Source organism: Fistularia commersonii, chromosome 11 (assembly GCF_037954325.1).
Source record: "Fistularia commersonii isolate RoL2024-O1a breed Wild chromosome 11, RoL_Fcom_v1.0, whole genome shotgun sequence".
Lineage (NCBI taxonomy): Eukaryota > Metazoa > Chordata > Actinopteri > Syngnathiformes > Fistulariidae > Fistularia > Fistularia commersonii.
The window spans coordinates 12496387-12514034 of NC_141294.1; the positions used below are offsets into that span (position 1 = coordinate 12496387).

At 39.4% G+C, this 17648-nt stretch overlaps 2 protein-coding genes across 6 annotated transcripts in view; one reads left to right on the top strand and one right to left on the bottom strand.

Annotated features, from left to right (window-relative positions):
• usp7 (ubiquitin specific peptidase 7 (herpes virus-associated)) overlaps nt 1–5830 on the bottom strand; it is a 29657-nt gene extending 23827 nt beyond the window's left edge. For 3 of the 5 annotated variants that reach the window (XM_086154992.1, XM_086154991.1, XM_086154990.1), the window contains exons 1-3: nt 4845–5830; nt 509–613; nt 140–338 (exon numbers count right to left, since the gene is read on the bottom strand). In XM_086154992.1, the coding sequence (XP_086011118.1) occupies nt 140–338; nt 509–613; nt 4845–4926 (386 nt within the window). In that variant the 5' untranslated portion in view covers nt 4927–5830. Of the gene's footprint in view, nt 1–139; nt 339–508; nt 614–3893; nt 3913–4259; nt 4368–4844 lie in introns of those variants that run through there. The other 2 variants (XM_086154995.1, XM_086154993.1) reach the window with 2 other exon arrangements.
• Nucleotides 5831–7314: 1484 nt separating this feature from the next.
• hapstr1a (HUWE1 associated protein modifying stress responses a) lies at nt 7315–16676 on the top strand. Its single transcript, XM_086154996.1, has 5 exons — nt 7315–7698; nt 8777–8857; nt 9333–9400; nt 9626–9836; nt 14424–16676. The coding sequence occupies exons 1-5, from the start codon at nt 7503–7505 to the stop codon at nt 14738–14740; spliced, it is 873 nt and encodes a 290-aa protein (XP_086011122.1). The 5' UTR covers nt 7315–7502; the 3' UTR covers nt 14741–16676.
• Nucleotides 16677–17648: the final 972 nt, after the last annotated feature.

Sequence of the window (17648 nt, forward strand, 5' to 3'; positions counted from 1 at the left end):
CAATTTCACTTTATTAACATTTCTGGGATTTTGAAAAATTATTGAAACAATGGAACGGCACATTCTGTCCAAGACTTTATGGTCCTAGGAAAAAGCTTTTTACTATTGAATTCCAATCTCATCTCAACAAGGCACCTACGTGGAGTCTGACTCTGCATTACACTGCAAGAAGAAGCCCACGCTCTTCTGGTGTGGTCGGTCAGGATAGAAGCGTGGCATCACCATTATCTTCCATGGTAGGTTCCTGACAAAGCAAGATGGGCTGAGCACCGACTCACTCAGGCGACTGAAGCGTTCTACCACAAACCGGAATGTTGCCTCTGACCGCCAACTGGTGTCTATAAAGAAGTGAAGGGGAAAATGATAAGAAGGGTTTCTTCCAATACTCAAAGACAATATCTGGAAAGAAACATAATCAGAAAGTAATTTCAAAGATTAAAAAAAATAAAAAAAAATTAACTACTCTGCCAAAAGCTAAAAGAGAAACGTATAGGAGCATTCTCATTACCGTCCTCCATGTCTTCCTCTGTGTTGTTGTGTCCATCTGACATAGCCACATTACCATTGATCACAGGATTGGCTGGAATTCTGGGGGGGTCATCTGGGTCCCCAGCTGTTATATGAGAAACTTTATTAAGAGACCATTGAAAGCGTAATGTGCAAAATTGGATAACTTTTAGAAATTCAAATATTTTGATACACCGGGGAATTTAATTGACTGTCATTCAAAACAATTTGCACAGTTGTTCAATTCACCCCAACCACTTAATCTTTTTTGTTTTTTAAGCTGCTCTAAATGTGCTTAGAATTATGTGATATATCCTTGAATTTTTATCTAAAGAATAGAAAAATCATAAGGTAAAAGTCATGCATATCAGAAGATGATAAGCTCGTCAATGTATTAATATTAATGGTGCTACGGGGATGACAACATAAGCGGGGCCTTAGGGCAACAAAACATAGCTGTGATCCAATAAATCTTAATGTTTTCCAAGCAAAAGTAACTACAGCAGTAAGTTATGATGTTTTGGAAGTTTTGATACTATAATAAAATCCAGCTTTATCCCTTTTTAGCAAGAAACTCCAACAGTTATTCATGGCATTAATGCTGAAACCAACATTGTTGTTGTTGTTTTCAACTTAAATATAATCTCTCCCTTGGCTAACAAGTTCTGGGGAAATATTGCTTTTATACAAATGAGAATGTTTTTGCAATTGAAAATTAATGCGGGAACCCAGAAAACATCTTTGACTGGGATTTCATCATTTACTAGCCAAAACTGGGGACAGATTTAGAAAAATAAGTTTTTGTGTCATATGCTTAGTTAGGGAGGCAGTTTGCTTTTGAAAAATTAAAACATTCAGAAATACTTTAAAGAAAAAATATGAAGGTGAAAATTACTGCTTCAAATGTTCAAAATGACAATCAACTGCTAAAGTAACAGAACAAAATGTTAAAGACGAAATAGTATGCTGTTCCATTCAAGAAAAACATGCAGCATAACAAATAATTTCTTTGCAAGAAGCACAATAAGCTATTGGTTATAATTATAAGAACCAAAGCAGAGAATGGCAACATTCTGACCAAGCAAAGAATGGCACTACTTAATATATCTTCCATTAACTTAAACACAAACTTTAGGGAGATTCACGTGGCAAGGCAAATGTTTTGTGTATAGCAACCAGACCTAAGGTCCCATAATATATTTATGCTTCAATTTAAATAAGTTTAGCATTATCATCAGGTTCTGTTGAAGTCCAATAAATATTGGATTTAATTTGGCCTAAATAATTAAGTGCAAAAACCTGACATAACTAAATGTATATCATACATTTATACAACCAATTTCACATCAAAATCCCATAGGACATTTGTGCAAATTAAATGAATGATACAATAATGCTTTGTTTCAATCAGATGCTTGGTAATTTAAACTTGTCATTGTTATAGCTGTTGAAAATGGGGTAGCCTTCTCAACAATACAAAATATGAGCAACTTTTTTCCTTAAGTGTTGTAATTCAATATACTATCAAGACATGATACAAACAGTGAAGGAGAAAAAGCTTGAAATGACAGAAATTACAAATACAAAAAGCAAATATTTGCAGAAGTAAGGCACAGCAGAGTTGGTATTACCATCACCACACATATCACAAAGTAGTGACCACTCTGTACCTGTGATTCTACCATTGTATTATCTGTTTTAGTCTGAGTCCCCTGGCCTCAAAATGTGGGTCAAGATTCTACTATTTTATTTCAGTTTTTTTCATTTGACTGAACTTACTTTGGCCTAACCATATTTTGGTGTGAACGAAAAAACAAGCTATTTGGAGTGATTCTGATTCAGAATTTCTATCCCTCTGGGATTTGTTGCAGCAGAAAGTATACACAAGATGGTCAAGTCTCGAACCTGTTGTCAATGCATTCTGTGTTGTTTTGTAGTACATCATGGCTTAATGCCAACGAGAGTTCTGCAAAGACTACATTTGTTTCTTAATCATACTTCATCCAACCACCTTCCTTTCTGAACATATTAAAGGAATTGAGAGTCCTTCATGGAGGTTGGCTATAATCGAGAGCTCAGTCACAAGCACCAGGAGGGATAGATGAGGAGGCTAAAGTAAAAAAGGTGTGTCTATGTATATAAGGCTGTTTTTTATTTATGAACACAGAGGCATGATATACATCATCATGCACACTGGGAGAAAGTCACTAACATGTCAACGGCTACATACACAGGTTTGCATAAATTCTATGAGAAAGACTATGAAGTGAGATGAGGATATTTTTACAGTTTTTTTGATTAATGACTAGATGACATCAGGAGGAACTATATCAACTATATCAACAGGAAGAACTATATCAGCTGTTCCAAGACTAGGTGAACCACTGATGGCCGAAAATGTGATGGGACAAAGTGAAAAGAAGCCCACAATAACTACAGAATAAAATTGTGGGTTACAACGGCTAGCAAGTGCATCTGCTATAGAGCTAATGAATGTAATGACCGAAAATGTCAATGGCAACTAATAAGTTTCTACAACCGTTTCTGTAAATGAGTAAGTTTGTGTGAAGAATAATAACATTGTGTGTAAACCGCTGAAATAAGTAGGGCTAAATGACGCAGTGATGCTGAGAACGGCTGCAAACCTTAATGAGTCATGAACAGGCAGTATAAAAATATTTATCAAAACGGTAAACGGACAATTCCCAATACAAACAATCGTTCAAAGCATTCAAAACCCGCTGCAAACCTGCTTTCAACTCTGTACCGGACGAACAAAACACTGATCATTAAAAATGGCGAGTTCCATACCGTTTGGTCTACCATACAATGAAGCAGCAAATCCCCGCGCTATCCTTGTGCGGGCCTGGCTTGCTGCAGCCGGGTCTAACGTTATTGTTATTGACCAGTTCTACCCTTCATATCACCATTGTAATAAAACGCAATCAAACCAAAATGCGCTTCTTGTTATGACTTTCAAACGTGTCTATCATCACAACTGCCATGGCTAAGTTTGTTTTTATTATTACTATTCTTAACGAGGTAAATCCGGATTGACGCATCTGCGTTAGCTGCTTAGCTATCAAGCAAGTGCTAGCCATCGATTCATCGGCAAGGCCTTGACTAGCCAACATTAGCTGACATCACATCTGCAAACTAAAAGCGGGAGTGTGGTAAATAAATTGATGACCATATATAACAGGCAGCAATACAAGAAAAACTACATTGTTGAGAGTGACTGTTTAAAGCCAAACATTCGGACATTGAAGGCCAAACAGAACGTTACAATACACAAGCCACCATTTTGGAATGTCACACACCCCCTCTGCAAGCATTAACGTTAGCTGATCTGCTACATAACATGCCAGCCATCGACTGATCTTTACCAAGAGGGCCTTTGAGCTAATTGCTTAGCTTACATTAGCTATTCCGTTAGCAATGTTGATTAAGGTTACGTTTTACCGCTTCGTGTAGTAAAATATTAAAAAAGAAACCAGCCGTCTTCGCATTTAACACATTGACACTATACAATAAAATCTGAAATATAGACGTCACTCTTTAGAGACCAAAGCGGCAGTTTTACCCATGACGTTACTGTTAACTTATACTCGCAGGCCCGCATAACGTGTACAAGCCATCAAACACAATGCTTTCAAATGATTCTTAAAGGGACGGTTGAAATGTTGCAGTTTCGGCTCACTATTAATTTTGAAGTTGTGGTTACGGCTAATGTATTCGCAGATTACCCTTACCCAACTTTGAGAACGTAGATACTGATAGCTGTCAAAATCCACCCATAGTCCACTTTGGAGGCAAAGTAGCAGAATTATTTCGCTGAGCGAAGCGCCACGTTAAATGTCAGACCCGTACTGTTTACAAAGAATTTTGCTAGGTTAACAACAACCGACAGACCTTGGAGTTTATGGTTGTATTAGGAATGTAATCGTTCATAATCTGGCTCTATACTGGATCACTTGGAATGGCAGGCGGCGTGACAAACTGAATTTTCAGTGAACGTTATAAATTAATTTGTGACTTTTTTTTTCAATGGTATATATCCAGCACTCCATGTGAACTTATGGGCAAATGGCGCTTGGAATAAAACAAGAATATAAACTCGCGAGCTTAAAACGCAGAATGAGGTCAGCTCACGAGAAAGTATGCTGCAACTGACGCACAATCAGCAAAAATGCAGCCGGCTATACTGGCTACGTTCGTGCCTCTGTTTACTATGAAGTTAACCCCAACTTGCACAAATAAAGCCACATTCTTAGCTGTTTGGTTAAGACCACAGAAACTGTAATATGTCCCTCGTTCGACACAAGGGAATTGCTTACCTTCCATCTCCATGTCCTCCGGTTCACTGAGCTGCTGTTCGCCGGCTTTCTGTTGCTGCTGCGTGTGCTGATGGTGGTTCATGTTGGCAGCTGTGATTGTGGTTGTGATGCGGTGCTCCCTGTTATCCCTATTACCGCCAACCTTGTCCAGAGCCGGTTCGGTGAGGAACCGGGTTCTGGACTGCTGGTGAGGTGTGGTGGGATGCGGAGGTGGGTTGTACAGGTCGAGCCTCGGCGGCCGGGCCTGCTCTGTTGCGACCTCGGCCTTGTCCGTTGTCAGCGCCGGGGAATGAGGAGGGGAGGTCGGCGGGGGAGCAGGTAGAGAAACGCGGACGTATTTGCTCGCTATTCGCCCAATCTCGGCGCCTTTGGTGGGTGCGAGTCGCTAGCTGATGGCGGGATAGGATGGATGGGCCGGTGCTCCAGTGAGGTGGGCTCACTGAAAATGGCTAAATCAGTCCGGCTTTATACCGGGAAATGTGGGCCAATGAGTCAACTCACAGCACGACCTGCACCTGGATGAACAAATGCCCCGTTTATAGCTAGCGGTAAGCTACCTGACACTTGGCAGCCAACTAGTGATATAGGTACAACAGTGAAAACAATGGCTCATTTGCAATAGACACACATTCAACAACGTTGCTTGCGATATCCCCAATCCGTATACTCCTCCAATTGTCCCTGGTCTGGGGGAGAGCCGATGAAAAGGCTATCCATTCAAAACAGTTTCGATTGCGGAATAGCAACACCAAAAACGTTAATTTGGAAGTTAGCTGTGACGAGAGTTGCCACGGCCCGGTAAATATCAGCTCCTCCAAACCGTCCTTAATAGGAAAAAAAGACAAATCGCGGCACCGTATAGCATTCCCGGCTTGTTTCTTGTAAGGAATGTGCCCGGTCATGCAACGGTAGCCTTAAATTGTGAAGCCCTCGACCCGCTTCTCCCGTGGTTTGTGATGTGTTATGTCTGAGGTAAATCTCAAAATGGCGGTCGCGCTCTTCTCTGAAATGTCACATCCGCATGGAGATCCTAACACTGCCCCATCCCTGCCCGGTCCATATCCATTCTGAATGATGGGATTCGGACATGTAAAAAAATACAATTACAAAATATGGACACTGATCATTTGATCAAGAATTTATCAATTTATGTGTCCGCTCACTCTTATTGCAACTGTCTTGACCTCATGAAGATTAAAAAAATCTTGACAATTAAATGTGCACTTTGCTATCGTGGTATGATTTAAACTCGAGAAGTTCCCCAAAACCTATGTCACAACTTTTCACAAACACACTTTTTCAGTATGAATACATAAATGTGCATTCACGTCAGTTGAAGTAAGTAGGAATTCATTATTTGTGGATTTTTAGAGAAATTGAAAATTCATACCTTTTCAGTGATGGACATTGACATTTATTGGTTCCGAAGTAAAGTTCGGATGTATTTTTACGCTTCCTAAATCCAGTCGTTCATTAATAGAATAAGTGATACTTTTTGTATTAATTATAACTAAAATGTTACTATTGTCATCCCTTTCTAAATGCGTGTTGCACCAATATTAACAAAGTAATGATAGTGTTGCTTGATTGTCGACTGATTTATTTATTGACTTATTAATTGATTTACAAACTAACATCAGTGGTGCAAGATCTTGACTCGCATTATGTAAGCTTTTCATTTGATTGTAGTGGCTGACTGGAGCTATTCTATGTGGGGTGCTGATTTTCTTTCCGTGTTTTCCCTCATGATTTTCTGCTTGTACAACCGTTCTATAATCATGATATAGATTTATTGAGCCTTTATTTCCGTAGGTATCAATGATCGCACCGCAACTCTCAACTACTGATAGGAATTGGTCATAGTAAAATTAATGATCAAATTTGCTTTTTCGTAAATATTACATCAAATGCATGTTCAAAAAGCATAGTGTGGGAATAGTCATTTACATGTTTACACCTTCCAAAGCTGTTTAGCAGTCAGCTGTGTCACTAACAGTTTTGTCCAAGCCTGGACTGGTTTATGCTGGGCTGCATTTATGCACTGAGAACGTCAGATGGTTCAAGTTGCAGTGTCCCCTGATATTTACTAAACTTAGGTAGAAATGCCGGTAAAATGGAAATGAAACACAATAAAAACCATAAGCAGCATGACACAGAGGTTGTATTTCGCTTGTTGAAAAGGACTATATGACAGGGGTCATGCGTGGCATCCATCTTTGAGGTCACTAAAATATATTGTATATTTTGCTTGTTAAGAGGACATCCGAATTGTCTTGAGCTCTGGCTAACTTTAGTAAAGATAAATATTCACTGAGGCTCTTTTGTGACAATGCAGTGACGAACATTTACGGATAGCCAATTCAATTCTGAGCCTAGAACTGGAGCCCATCCTTTATTTCGATGTAGCCAATTGCTAGGAGTGATCAGGGTGAAGGGCGGGATAAAGCGAATAACACGGTAGCCAGTGATGTACACTTCCCGACGTCGGCAAGTAGGAAAAACAGGTAGCTGAGATTAGCCTCACAGATGGTGAAAGGGGACGGTTGAAATAGTTTCTACAACTGCAGCATTACTCATAAATCGCTTACATGATTCATAAGATACCCACTTAATATACTTTACTCTCAAAAGAGTACGTTTCCTCCGTTCGGTGTTTTAATGGAGGAGAAGAAGGAAGACGGAGACTCCGAGATACAGGAACACGGACCAGAGCACTGGTTCTCAAAATGGGAGCGGCAGTGTTTGGCCGATGCGGAGCAAAGGGAACCGAGCGGAGAGGAGACCGACAACGACCAGGAAAAAATGTGGCATCTCTTTCAGAACTCCGCCACTGCGGTTGCCCAGTTATATAAAGGTCGAAAAAACTCTTTTGTGTTAGTTCGTTACCGTTGAAAGTTGCTACATTATCATCATACCCATTTTGATTAGCAAGAAAGCTAACATGTCTCAAAGTGCGTAACTATGTTTGCGTCACATTAGTCGAACGCTAACTAGCCTTTTAGCCATTGGCTTACTGTGTAACGTCTATAGCTGATTTTGCAATGCTAAATTTATCTTTCTTACATGGGCTTCTGGCATTGATCAAATATGAGCTTGAATTGGCAGCTACTTGTTTGCTATAGGTTTAAATCTACGTTACGTAGACCAACTGGAGAGCTTTAGCATGTGTCACATTACCATGAACATTTGATAAATGCTTTTCTTTTCAGAAAGTTGTACAGTAATGGTCATCCAATGCATCTATCAGTAGGGTAGTTACAAAATGGCGATGGTAACAACAATCGTATCTACGCGGTATCCTAGATGTCAGTCTCTTGAACTCTGTCAGAGTTCGTATATTTAATGCCGGTCATGCTTGGACGTCCGTGTGTCAACTAGAAAGTTAGGCAGCAAAGTGATGCACACTTGTGTTTCCGTGCCCGGTCTTTTGCTGAGTGAGTCGTTTATAGTAGAACATGCAGCCCACGTTATAAGCACAAAATGGCGAGGATAATAATGGTTCGCCGTGGAAAATTCTGTTTGTCTCAAATCATCGTTTTCTGGTTTCATAACCACTCCTTTTTATAGCTGTCCAAAAGTAACAGAAATCTTCTCAGTCAAGCATTTCAAATTCGTTTGGCAGTGCTTTGCAGCCATACTTCCGAGATGGCAATTAAGTTGTATCTACAGCTATATAACTCTTCTGCTAAGAAAACAATACCAAGCTTGCCATTTGTCGTTGTCTTATAACTATTTGATGTTAAAGTCAACACAGTGGTGGACGCAAGACAATAGCAAATGTAATTGAATTTCCTCTTAACCCGTGTTCATGTTGCTTCACCCCTAATGTTATGCTCATTCTGATTACAGTAATCTTGTGTGTGTGGGGGGGGGGGGGTTGTTTTCCATTTATTGTTTTATGTAATCATACATACTTCCCTCCTATCTTACAGACAGAGTATGCCATCAGCAGGGCCTGTCATTATGGGTTCCGTTTCAGAATGCTGCTACAGCAGTTACCAACCTTTACAAAGGTAGCTACATCAAATTTTCTGCCACCAGGCTTTAGTTTGACTGATAATTTTAACTGAAGCTCATTATTCTACTTGTTAACTGATAAACTTATTTCACAATTAAGCTGGATATTATTACTTTTAGCAGCTTCATATTAATTACTGTTTGACACGGCTTATCTGTCTGTTAGCTGAACCGATAAACTACATTTGTTGTTCATCATACTATAAGGAATTTATCAGTGAAGTTTTTTTTTCGTAAGGATGAGATTGGACTTGACTGGTCAATAAGCAATATACATTCAGTAAAATGGACCTGATGTTCTAAGGCAAATTGTTTACCAGATGTAACTAACATCATCTGAAAGTGATATGTCTTTCAAGTATTTTGTGGTCATTTGTTAAAAAGCTGCAACCATAAAAAAATAAATGTGTTAAGACACTTTTTTTCTTGGTTACAAATCATGAAAGCTGTTAATTTTGTCCTTTATCACAGAGAGTGTGGAGGCTCATCAGCGAAGTTTTGACCGGGGAATCCAGATAGGCCATCAACGCCGTAATAAGGTTGGTCTTTCTAATTGGTACGTTGCCTAGTTACACTACCTCAGCTGACGTTGATTTTGAGTAAATACTAATTTAACATTCTATTTTTATTTTATGAACAAAATCCTTTTTCGATTTCACTAAATTAATGGGACATGGGTTTGAAAACAAAAGGATAAGTAGAACTTTAATGTTCAATACAGTGAACTCTAGGGAAAGTGATGGATGTTTTACCATATATTGCAGGACATGTTAGCCTGGGTTAAAAAGCGCAGAAGAACCATCCGTAGGGAAGACCTTATCAGTTTTCTGTGCGGCAAAGCACCACTACACAGGACTAGCAGGGCCAATCCCAGGTTGGCTGTGGTGGCTCAAAGTCGAGCTAATTCGCCAGCTGAGACCGCCTCATCTGTGGAAGCAGACCTCCAGCCATTCAGGGAGGCCATAGCACTGCATGGTAAGGACAGATAAGTGTCTCACAGCCTTGCACACCATTGGTTGCTCTAGACAGCATCACGTTGTTTTTATTTTTCTCTCTTCTTTCCAATAACGAGATTTAAATGTGTCAGCTTTTTTTTTTGAAGCTAAAGGTAGAAGCCACTGATCCCTCAAATTAGGACCATTTTGTCCCTGAAACTATAAATGGACATATGAAATATGATGATTAAAAAATGTCTACAATAATGAACTTCACTCTCAAAAAGAAATATGTCACTAGAAATGTGTGTCTTATTGCAGTTGCATGAGGTTTATATTTAGATGCGTGGCGCCTGAAGTAATGAAACTGGTGTTTGTTTCAAGGCAGAACTGTCTACCAGTAAAGTACATTGCCATATATATATATATATATATATATATATATATATATATATATATATATATATATATATATATATATATATGTATATATACACGATATAAGAGCTATCATGCATGAGTGTGTTTCAAACTTTTGGCCAGTGGCGTGCCTGTTTTTCTTTTTAAAGTGCTTTAGTTCCACAGATATTTATCTTTAATTTGTTCAGGGTTTTATTGCTAAGACATCTTAAAGAATCATAACAATGCAAAGCTAAGGGGCTGGTGGTTAGTGGTTTGGTTGAGATAAATGCAAGCTGAGCCCAACTTAGGTGTCTGTGTATCTTTTTATTAGAAACTTGCCAATTTACCACCTGTATTAGTGTATGCTGGCCCTGTCGCAAAAAAACTGGTGGTTTGTCTTGCCTGAAATTGTAGCAATAAATGATGCATTCTTGGACAATTTTATGTTAGAGATATTCAGTTAATATGACATAGTAGTAGTGTACAAATGAATTTACTTTTAAGATATTTAGAAATTGAGGTTTGAAAAAAATTTGAAGTACACTGGTATGTCAAAAAAGCCAAAACAATCAAATCTTTTCAAACATAATTTGGTCTGGGATATATGGAGTTATATTTCAACCCCTGTGGAGATTTGGAGTGAGCTGGTATTTAAGGTTGGATTTTAGAAGAGTAAAATCATAATCAACAAAGTCATCATCTTATGACATTCTGATTAAGATTTTACAAATGTCATAAGATGATGACTTAATTGATGGTATGACACATTTATGTTTTCTATGGGAAATGTCTTCGGCTTTTCCCACAATTAATCAACCTTCTCCATCTAACCCTATTCTCTGTAACCTCCACTCTCACATCAACTACCTTCATATCCTCTCTCACTACATCCATAAATCTTCTGTATCCTCTCTCAGTAGGTCCATAAATCTTCTCTATGGGAAATGTATTGACTGTTAATCAAGATTTGCTAACAGCCTCTTATAGTGTTTGACCTGTGTTGAACAGCTGCATTTCTAAAGCTGTATTAAAAGTTACAGTATATACAGTTCGTATCAAAGTTCTAAAGGGTTGAATTATGCTGTTGCCAGAAAAAAAAAAAAACAACTTAGTCTTGACTAACATTATTTAATTATATAGCCTGAATGTTGTGCTGCTTTAAGCCATTTTACATTAATGAGAGGACAGTAGCAGCTTCAACTGGCTAATAATAATCAGGATCAGAATTGGTTTAATTGCCAAGTAATTTTACAACAATATGGAATTTACTTTGGTTATTGGTGTCAAACAGACATGTAACAGGGATTAAATAAATTAAGAGAGGAATCAGGGCAATTGTGGTTGGTGACCAATTCACTCTTTTACAAATAAATAGCTTTCATAGTATACAATATTGGCCTTCAAAATTGGTCCACATTATATTGAAATATATCAATGGATATTTTCAACTTAGATGACAACACTCATCTGGTAAACAGTGCGCTAAATCTTCATTCCCAATGTCATTTTTTTTTTAGAACCTATTTCACTTCACTGAAAATTGGAGAAGGCATTTCACTAGTGAATTATAAGAGAAAGTAAATGCAACACAGACTTGACTAGACCAGGTAAATATTTAATGGTGCTCTTGAGATGTTTTCATCTTGTTACAGTAATTCTAGATTACCTCAAGACAATAGTCATCTTAAATTACCATGAATCAATTATTTTCTTTTGTTTAAGCACTGTGAGAACATGAATTTTGTGAGACAATGTCTGCTGGCTAATGACCAATATATTTCAGGTTGAGGTGTTTTGTAGTTGGTTTGGGTACACTTCCCATTGTAACGGTAAATCAAATTAAATAAAGGCCAATTTTAATCCAGTGATTTTTTTTTTTTTTTTTTTTAATTTTATTTTTTTTTTACTCCATGCTTACCTGAGGTAGAGTTGCGGGGGCACCAGCCTAAGTAGAGAGACTCAGACCCCCTCTCCCCAGCCACTTGGTCCAGCTCTTCCAAGGGAATCCTGAGGCCTCCCCAGGCCAGCCAAATGACCATGTCTTCTTTCTTCTGGTGGAATGTTCAGGGACATCACTAGGGGAATTATCAAGGAGGCATTCTGACCAGATGCTCAATCCAGAGGAGCAGCCACTCTACTTTGAGCCTCTCATGGCTAACAGAGCTTCTAACCCAATCTCTTGAGGGAAAGCCCAGACACCCTGCGGAGAAAACTCATTCCAGCTGCCTGTATCTGTGATTTGATTCTTTCTGACACTACCCCCTCGTGACCATAGGTGAGGGTACGAAAGTAGATTGACCGATAAATTGTGAGCTTTGCATTTTGGCTAAGCTCCCTCAACACAGACCAATGCAGTGTATGCATTAATGCACCAAGCCATCTGTTGATCCCCTGTTCCATTTTTCCTTAATTCATGTAAAAAACCCCAAGTCACTTGAACTCCTCCACTTGGGGCAGATTCACATCCCCTAACCAGAGAGGGCACTCCACCTTTTTCCAACATAGGACCATGGTCTTGAATTTGTAGGTGCTCCTTCTCATCCCTGCCTCTTCACAAACTGCTGCTAATCACTCCAGTGAGCTGGACATGACAATTGGATGAAGTCAACAGAACCACTTCATTGCAAAATGCAGAAACTGAATCCTGAGGCCACCCAATGAGGTGCCCTCAACACCCTGGCTGCGCTTGGAAATTCTGTCCATAATGGTTATGGACAGAATTGGTGACGAAGGGCAGCCCTGGCAGAGTCCAACCCTTACTGAAAACAAATATGACTGCCGGCAATGTAGACCAAGCTCTGACATGGTTTTACAGGGACTAAACAGCCTGTTAAAGGAGATCCATTACCCCATACTACTGGAGCACCCGCCACAAAACTCCAAGTCAATGAAGCACATGTATACTGGTGGGGTGAACTCCCATGCACCCTCCAGGACCTTGTTCAGGGTGTAGTGTGGGTTCACTGGTCTGCTAGTAGGGTGAAAACCACACTGGTTCAGCTAAGTAACAGCTAAATCCCTCCTCTAGGACTTCTGAATTGACCTTACAAGGGAGGAACCCCACAGGCCAAAAAGGCCCTTATAGTACTCCTTAACAGCATCCCTCACCGCTGTTTTCCACCAATGGGGGTTATTTCCACGACACAAGCAAACTACCTTATTGACATAGCTCTGGTGTGTTGCAGCAACATTGGAGGCTCAGAACATGGCCCACTCAGTGTTCCTCACCTCCCCCAGGATGAGGTGAAAGGTCTGTCAGTGATAGGAATTGATGCTCTGTCTGACAGGGGACCAGCCAGATGATCCCAACAGACACTCTCCATATATTTGGACCTGCCAGGTCTGACCGACATCCTCCCCAACCATTGAAGCCAATTCACAACCAGGTGGTGATCACTTGACAGCTCTGCCCCTCTTCACTCAAGTGTCCAAGAGATGTGGCAGCAGTCACAAAGACTGTGGCCTAGCGAGCCTTTGGCTGCAACTCGCCCCCACACTCAAAGGCAGAGAGAGGCTGTCGTCTCAGTGAACTCCAGTATACAGGCCAGGAGGCAAAAAGTATTCCCTTACCTTTTCAGCGCCTTTTACTAGCAGAAAGCTCTAGTCTCTCAGAGTGGATGGTCTGGAGCCATCCTCTACATCTCACCCTTGGACACCAGCTCAGGCTCCGTCCGTTACAGAGAGGTGACATTCCACAGTTAGTGTTCATTTTGTTGATTTAACACAGTGAGCAATGTGTCTGTTGGAAATCTGTGGAAATCTGCTTATAATCATTGTAAGGCTGAAACAATTTCGAATTTGAGTAAGTGGAATAATAAAATTACTTGAGGCAAAATATCCCAATCGTTGAACACAGTCTTAGCTTTTTGCACACCACTCTGATGGTTATATCCGGCAAAAGGTAATCACTTGAGCTGAAGTTAGCTTATGCTGCTAATGTCACAGACGCGTGGAAGGAGACTACAAGAGACAAAAGCTTCAAGGAGCAAATGTATGGGACATCTACAAGCTAAATGGAGGAGAAAAAAACTTTACTGGGTGTGTTCATCATAAAAAGGAATTCGTGCTCCCCAACAACACATCTCAAAAGGAAGCATCTGCAAACTGAAGATTATCCCAATTTTTTTCTGTGATTCCTCAATTAGTCAAATAAGCAAAAGCTGCAGCCCCAAATCATTGTATAGATCTTAGCGAAATTAAAGATATTTGCTATTTTCCTTTCTAGGTCTGAGCGGGGCCATGGCAAGCATAAGTGTGCGCTCCGGGGCTCCAGGATCTCCCACACATGTAAGCGGGAGCAGCAGTAATGGAGGTGGAGCAGGTGGAGGAACTTCTTCTGGTTCAGCAGCAGTCTGCCGTAGTAGACGCAATGGGCTCCAGGATGTTGACCTGAACACTTTCATTACCGAGGAGATGGCACTGCATCTGGACTCTACAGGCTCTGCTTCAGCTGGAGTAGGAGGAACCAGGAAACGAAACTCTAACCAGTGTAGTGATGTCATCACAGACTCCCCTACTCACAAACGCAACAGAATGATTTAATTTGAACTGCCATCTGCCTGCTTGTGTGCGTGCGTGCGTGCGTGCGTGCGTGTGTGCGTGTGTGCGTGTGTGCGTGTGTGCGTGTGTGTGTGTTGGGGGGGGTACTGAGCCAAGGCTGCAAGATGAAGATGGATTTTCTGTTTTGGGACTGGCATACACCTGAACTTGTTGACACTGACTTTCCAGTCTGCAAATTAATTTGGGCAGGAATTAAACAGCAAATGGAGGTTCTGAGCTTAGAAGTCTATTCATATGATGAATGATTTATTTTGTTTTGTTTTTACTATACTAGTACTTAAAAGGCAGTGTTTGGGTGTGTGTCGTGGTAGCTTGAATTACACAAACACACCTGCAACATCACTGTCCTCGAAATGAGGCAACAAAGCAGGTCATCAACTCATTATGGAAGGCAAGCAATTATTAAACTGGGGAAAATTCACTGCTGCTTTAAAAATACAAGCAACTTAATCCTTGACACATTTATGCTGTTAACAATGCCCTTAACAATTCTAGTTTGACACCCATCACCTTAATAAGGAAATGAGGGCCATATCCAAATTTTGTCACTCAGTGAACAGAGTTGTTCCCCAGATATTGGACCACCTGCTTGGACGTCAGCATTTGCCTCTGAAAACCAATTCCCTCTTACATAATTTCAGCAGCTGCAACATGGTGAAGTTACATCAACCACTAGAGTAAAGCAATTGCATCAACCCAGATGTTGGATATTAAACCTTATTCACTTATAGCCATTTTCCAATAGTTGTTTGATTTACACTTTTCCTCTTGGTTTTTTTAAGCATAATTTTGTCACCGTAAAAATTTTAAAAAGTCTTCATGTACACATCTTCTGAGCCAGCAGAGACCGCTGACCAGATGCACTTTTCCCTCTTAACATGGTATCACCATAAAACAATTGCTTTTTAATGTGATTGTGTGATTCCAAATGGTTTGCAATAAGGATTTTTGCACACTTTCACCTCTGACTCATGCAAACAAATCGGCTCTTCCATTGAATCCCAGTCGTAGCCTTTCCAAACTAAACAGGTCTGGTTGTGGTAAAGTTCCACATGAATTACCTGTTATATAGTAGAATTACCAACTGGTATGTCAAGCAATAGATCTCTTGTACACACCTAGTTCCCAGGTGTTTGATCACTTTGTAGGGTATTTCTGCTTGTGGGCTCTATTTGCATTAAATATTCTTATTGCATAAGATAATACTGTTTGGTGGGATGCACAAAATGCCTTGAAAGTTCTTTGGCTCCAACATGCCCGCCTGACAATGCCAACCATTGCACACAAGTGTCTGGATAGTTTAGTGACTATCGTATCATGTTTTCATATACCGTCTTGTTCTAGAGGGCATGTATGTATTAATAAGATATGGCTTTGTTATTCTTTGACACACGGTGTAATGCGGGCTTGATTGATCGAAATATTTGTTGCCTTCTACCCTGCTGTAAGGGAATATAGATAAGACACAGACATCAATTTAGTCATGGATCCGTATATTTTCCCTACGTAAAATAAGGTGACCTGTGACAGTAATGATTTTCAATATATTTGCGAATAATTTGACTTGAAAAAAAACAAAATTCACAGGTCTTATTCTTCTGTAAAACATGAAAAATAAGTATGCTGATTGCATACTAACCAACCATGTGTTACTAAATTGGTCGATGCACTGTAGATGCCCAGTGTAGCTGACTCCTGAAGACGTCAAGTGTCCTTGTCCCTTTATGTTTGAATTTTTTTTTGTACTTCCCCTTCTCTTCAAGACCTCATTATGCCAGTTTTCTTTAATTATGTGGAGCATGGTAGCTTTTGATGTTACATTTCATTCACTAATGTCATACATTGGTATAGGTTGGCTTCATAATTGTTACATTATTGCTGAATATTCCTTCATTAAATTGCAATGACAGAATTATTGAATCTGTTGAAATGAAGACATTTATTTATTTATTTTACTTATGTTTTCCTTCCTGTTAGTGAAACCACTGAATGAGACAGGCGGAAACTTTAAATTTTGAAGCTAGGATTTTATTTGCTTACAAAGAGCTGATGACCTCAAGAAGGAGAAAGTGGGAAAACGTCTTATTTGCAAAAAAGAATACTGTAAATTCAGAAGTTCTTGTCATGAGATGCATAGTGAATTATATATCATAGGAAAGGTTTACTTTCAATGGTGGAATCTACCTAAATGCAATTAATGTATTGCAAATTTATCCATGTGACGTAACAGAATATTGTGAAGGAAATGACTGAGTATCTGAAATGGACTTGCCTTACTGCCACTCATCTCAATCAGCTAGAGGAAATTATTCTAAATATTGAGTTTATTTCTTCAGAGATTTAATTGGCTATCCAGTCACCACAGACAATGTGTGCTTTTAACTAGACCCTAACAGCTAGTTTTTGCTATAATTTATTTAAAAAACAAATCTCCCAGTGTTTTACATGCAGTGAAATGAAGGTATTGTCCATTGACAGAAAAATGACACTTTTGATTCAATTGTTGGCTTTGTGCTATTTATAATCCCAGTTTTATGATCTGAGGTTATACTAGAACATCTGAATTTTTCTCCCCTCCTCTGTATAGACTTTCATACCAGTTTCCCAAGGCGTACAAAGCCAAACATCTCAGAAACCAATACTATAATTAGTTATTCTTGATACTTATTTGTTCAAAAAGTAATAAATGGCTAACCTATATACTTATAATTTAATTGTAACTGATATGTGGTTGATGTTGTAAAAAAATAAATTAAGTTGCAATTGAATGGACTGCTTCAAATGTCATGACTTTCTAATTTTGAAACTTTGAATCTAAACTCGGATTTAGTTACCAGTCACGTGTTTGTAATTTTGGATCTTGGCTTTTATAGGCAGGATAAGTTGGATT

What these genes read in the sequence shown, in the direction of transcription:
- hapstr1a (XM_086154996.1), top strand. Translation starts at nt 7,503, where the DNA reads ATGGAGGAGAAGAAGGAAGACGGAGACTCCGAGATACAGGAACACGGA. An exon ending in GGTTGCCCAGTTATATAAAG is followed by an intron (nt 7,699 to 8,776) that starts GTCGAAAAAACT and finishes CCTATCTTACAG; the next exon opens with ACAGAGTATGCCATCAGCAG. An exon ending in GGAGGCCATAGCACTGCATG is followed by an intron (nt 9,837 to 14,423) that starts GTAAGGACAGAT and finishes TTTCCTTTCTAG; the next exon opens with GTCTGAGCGGGGCCATGGCA.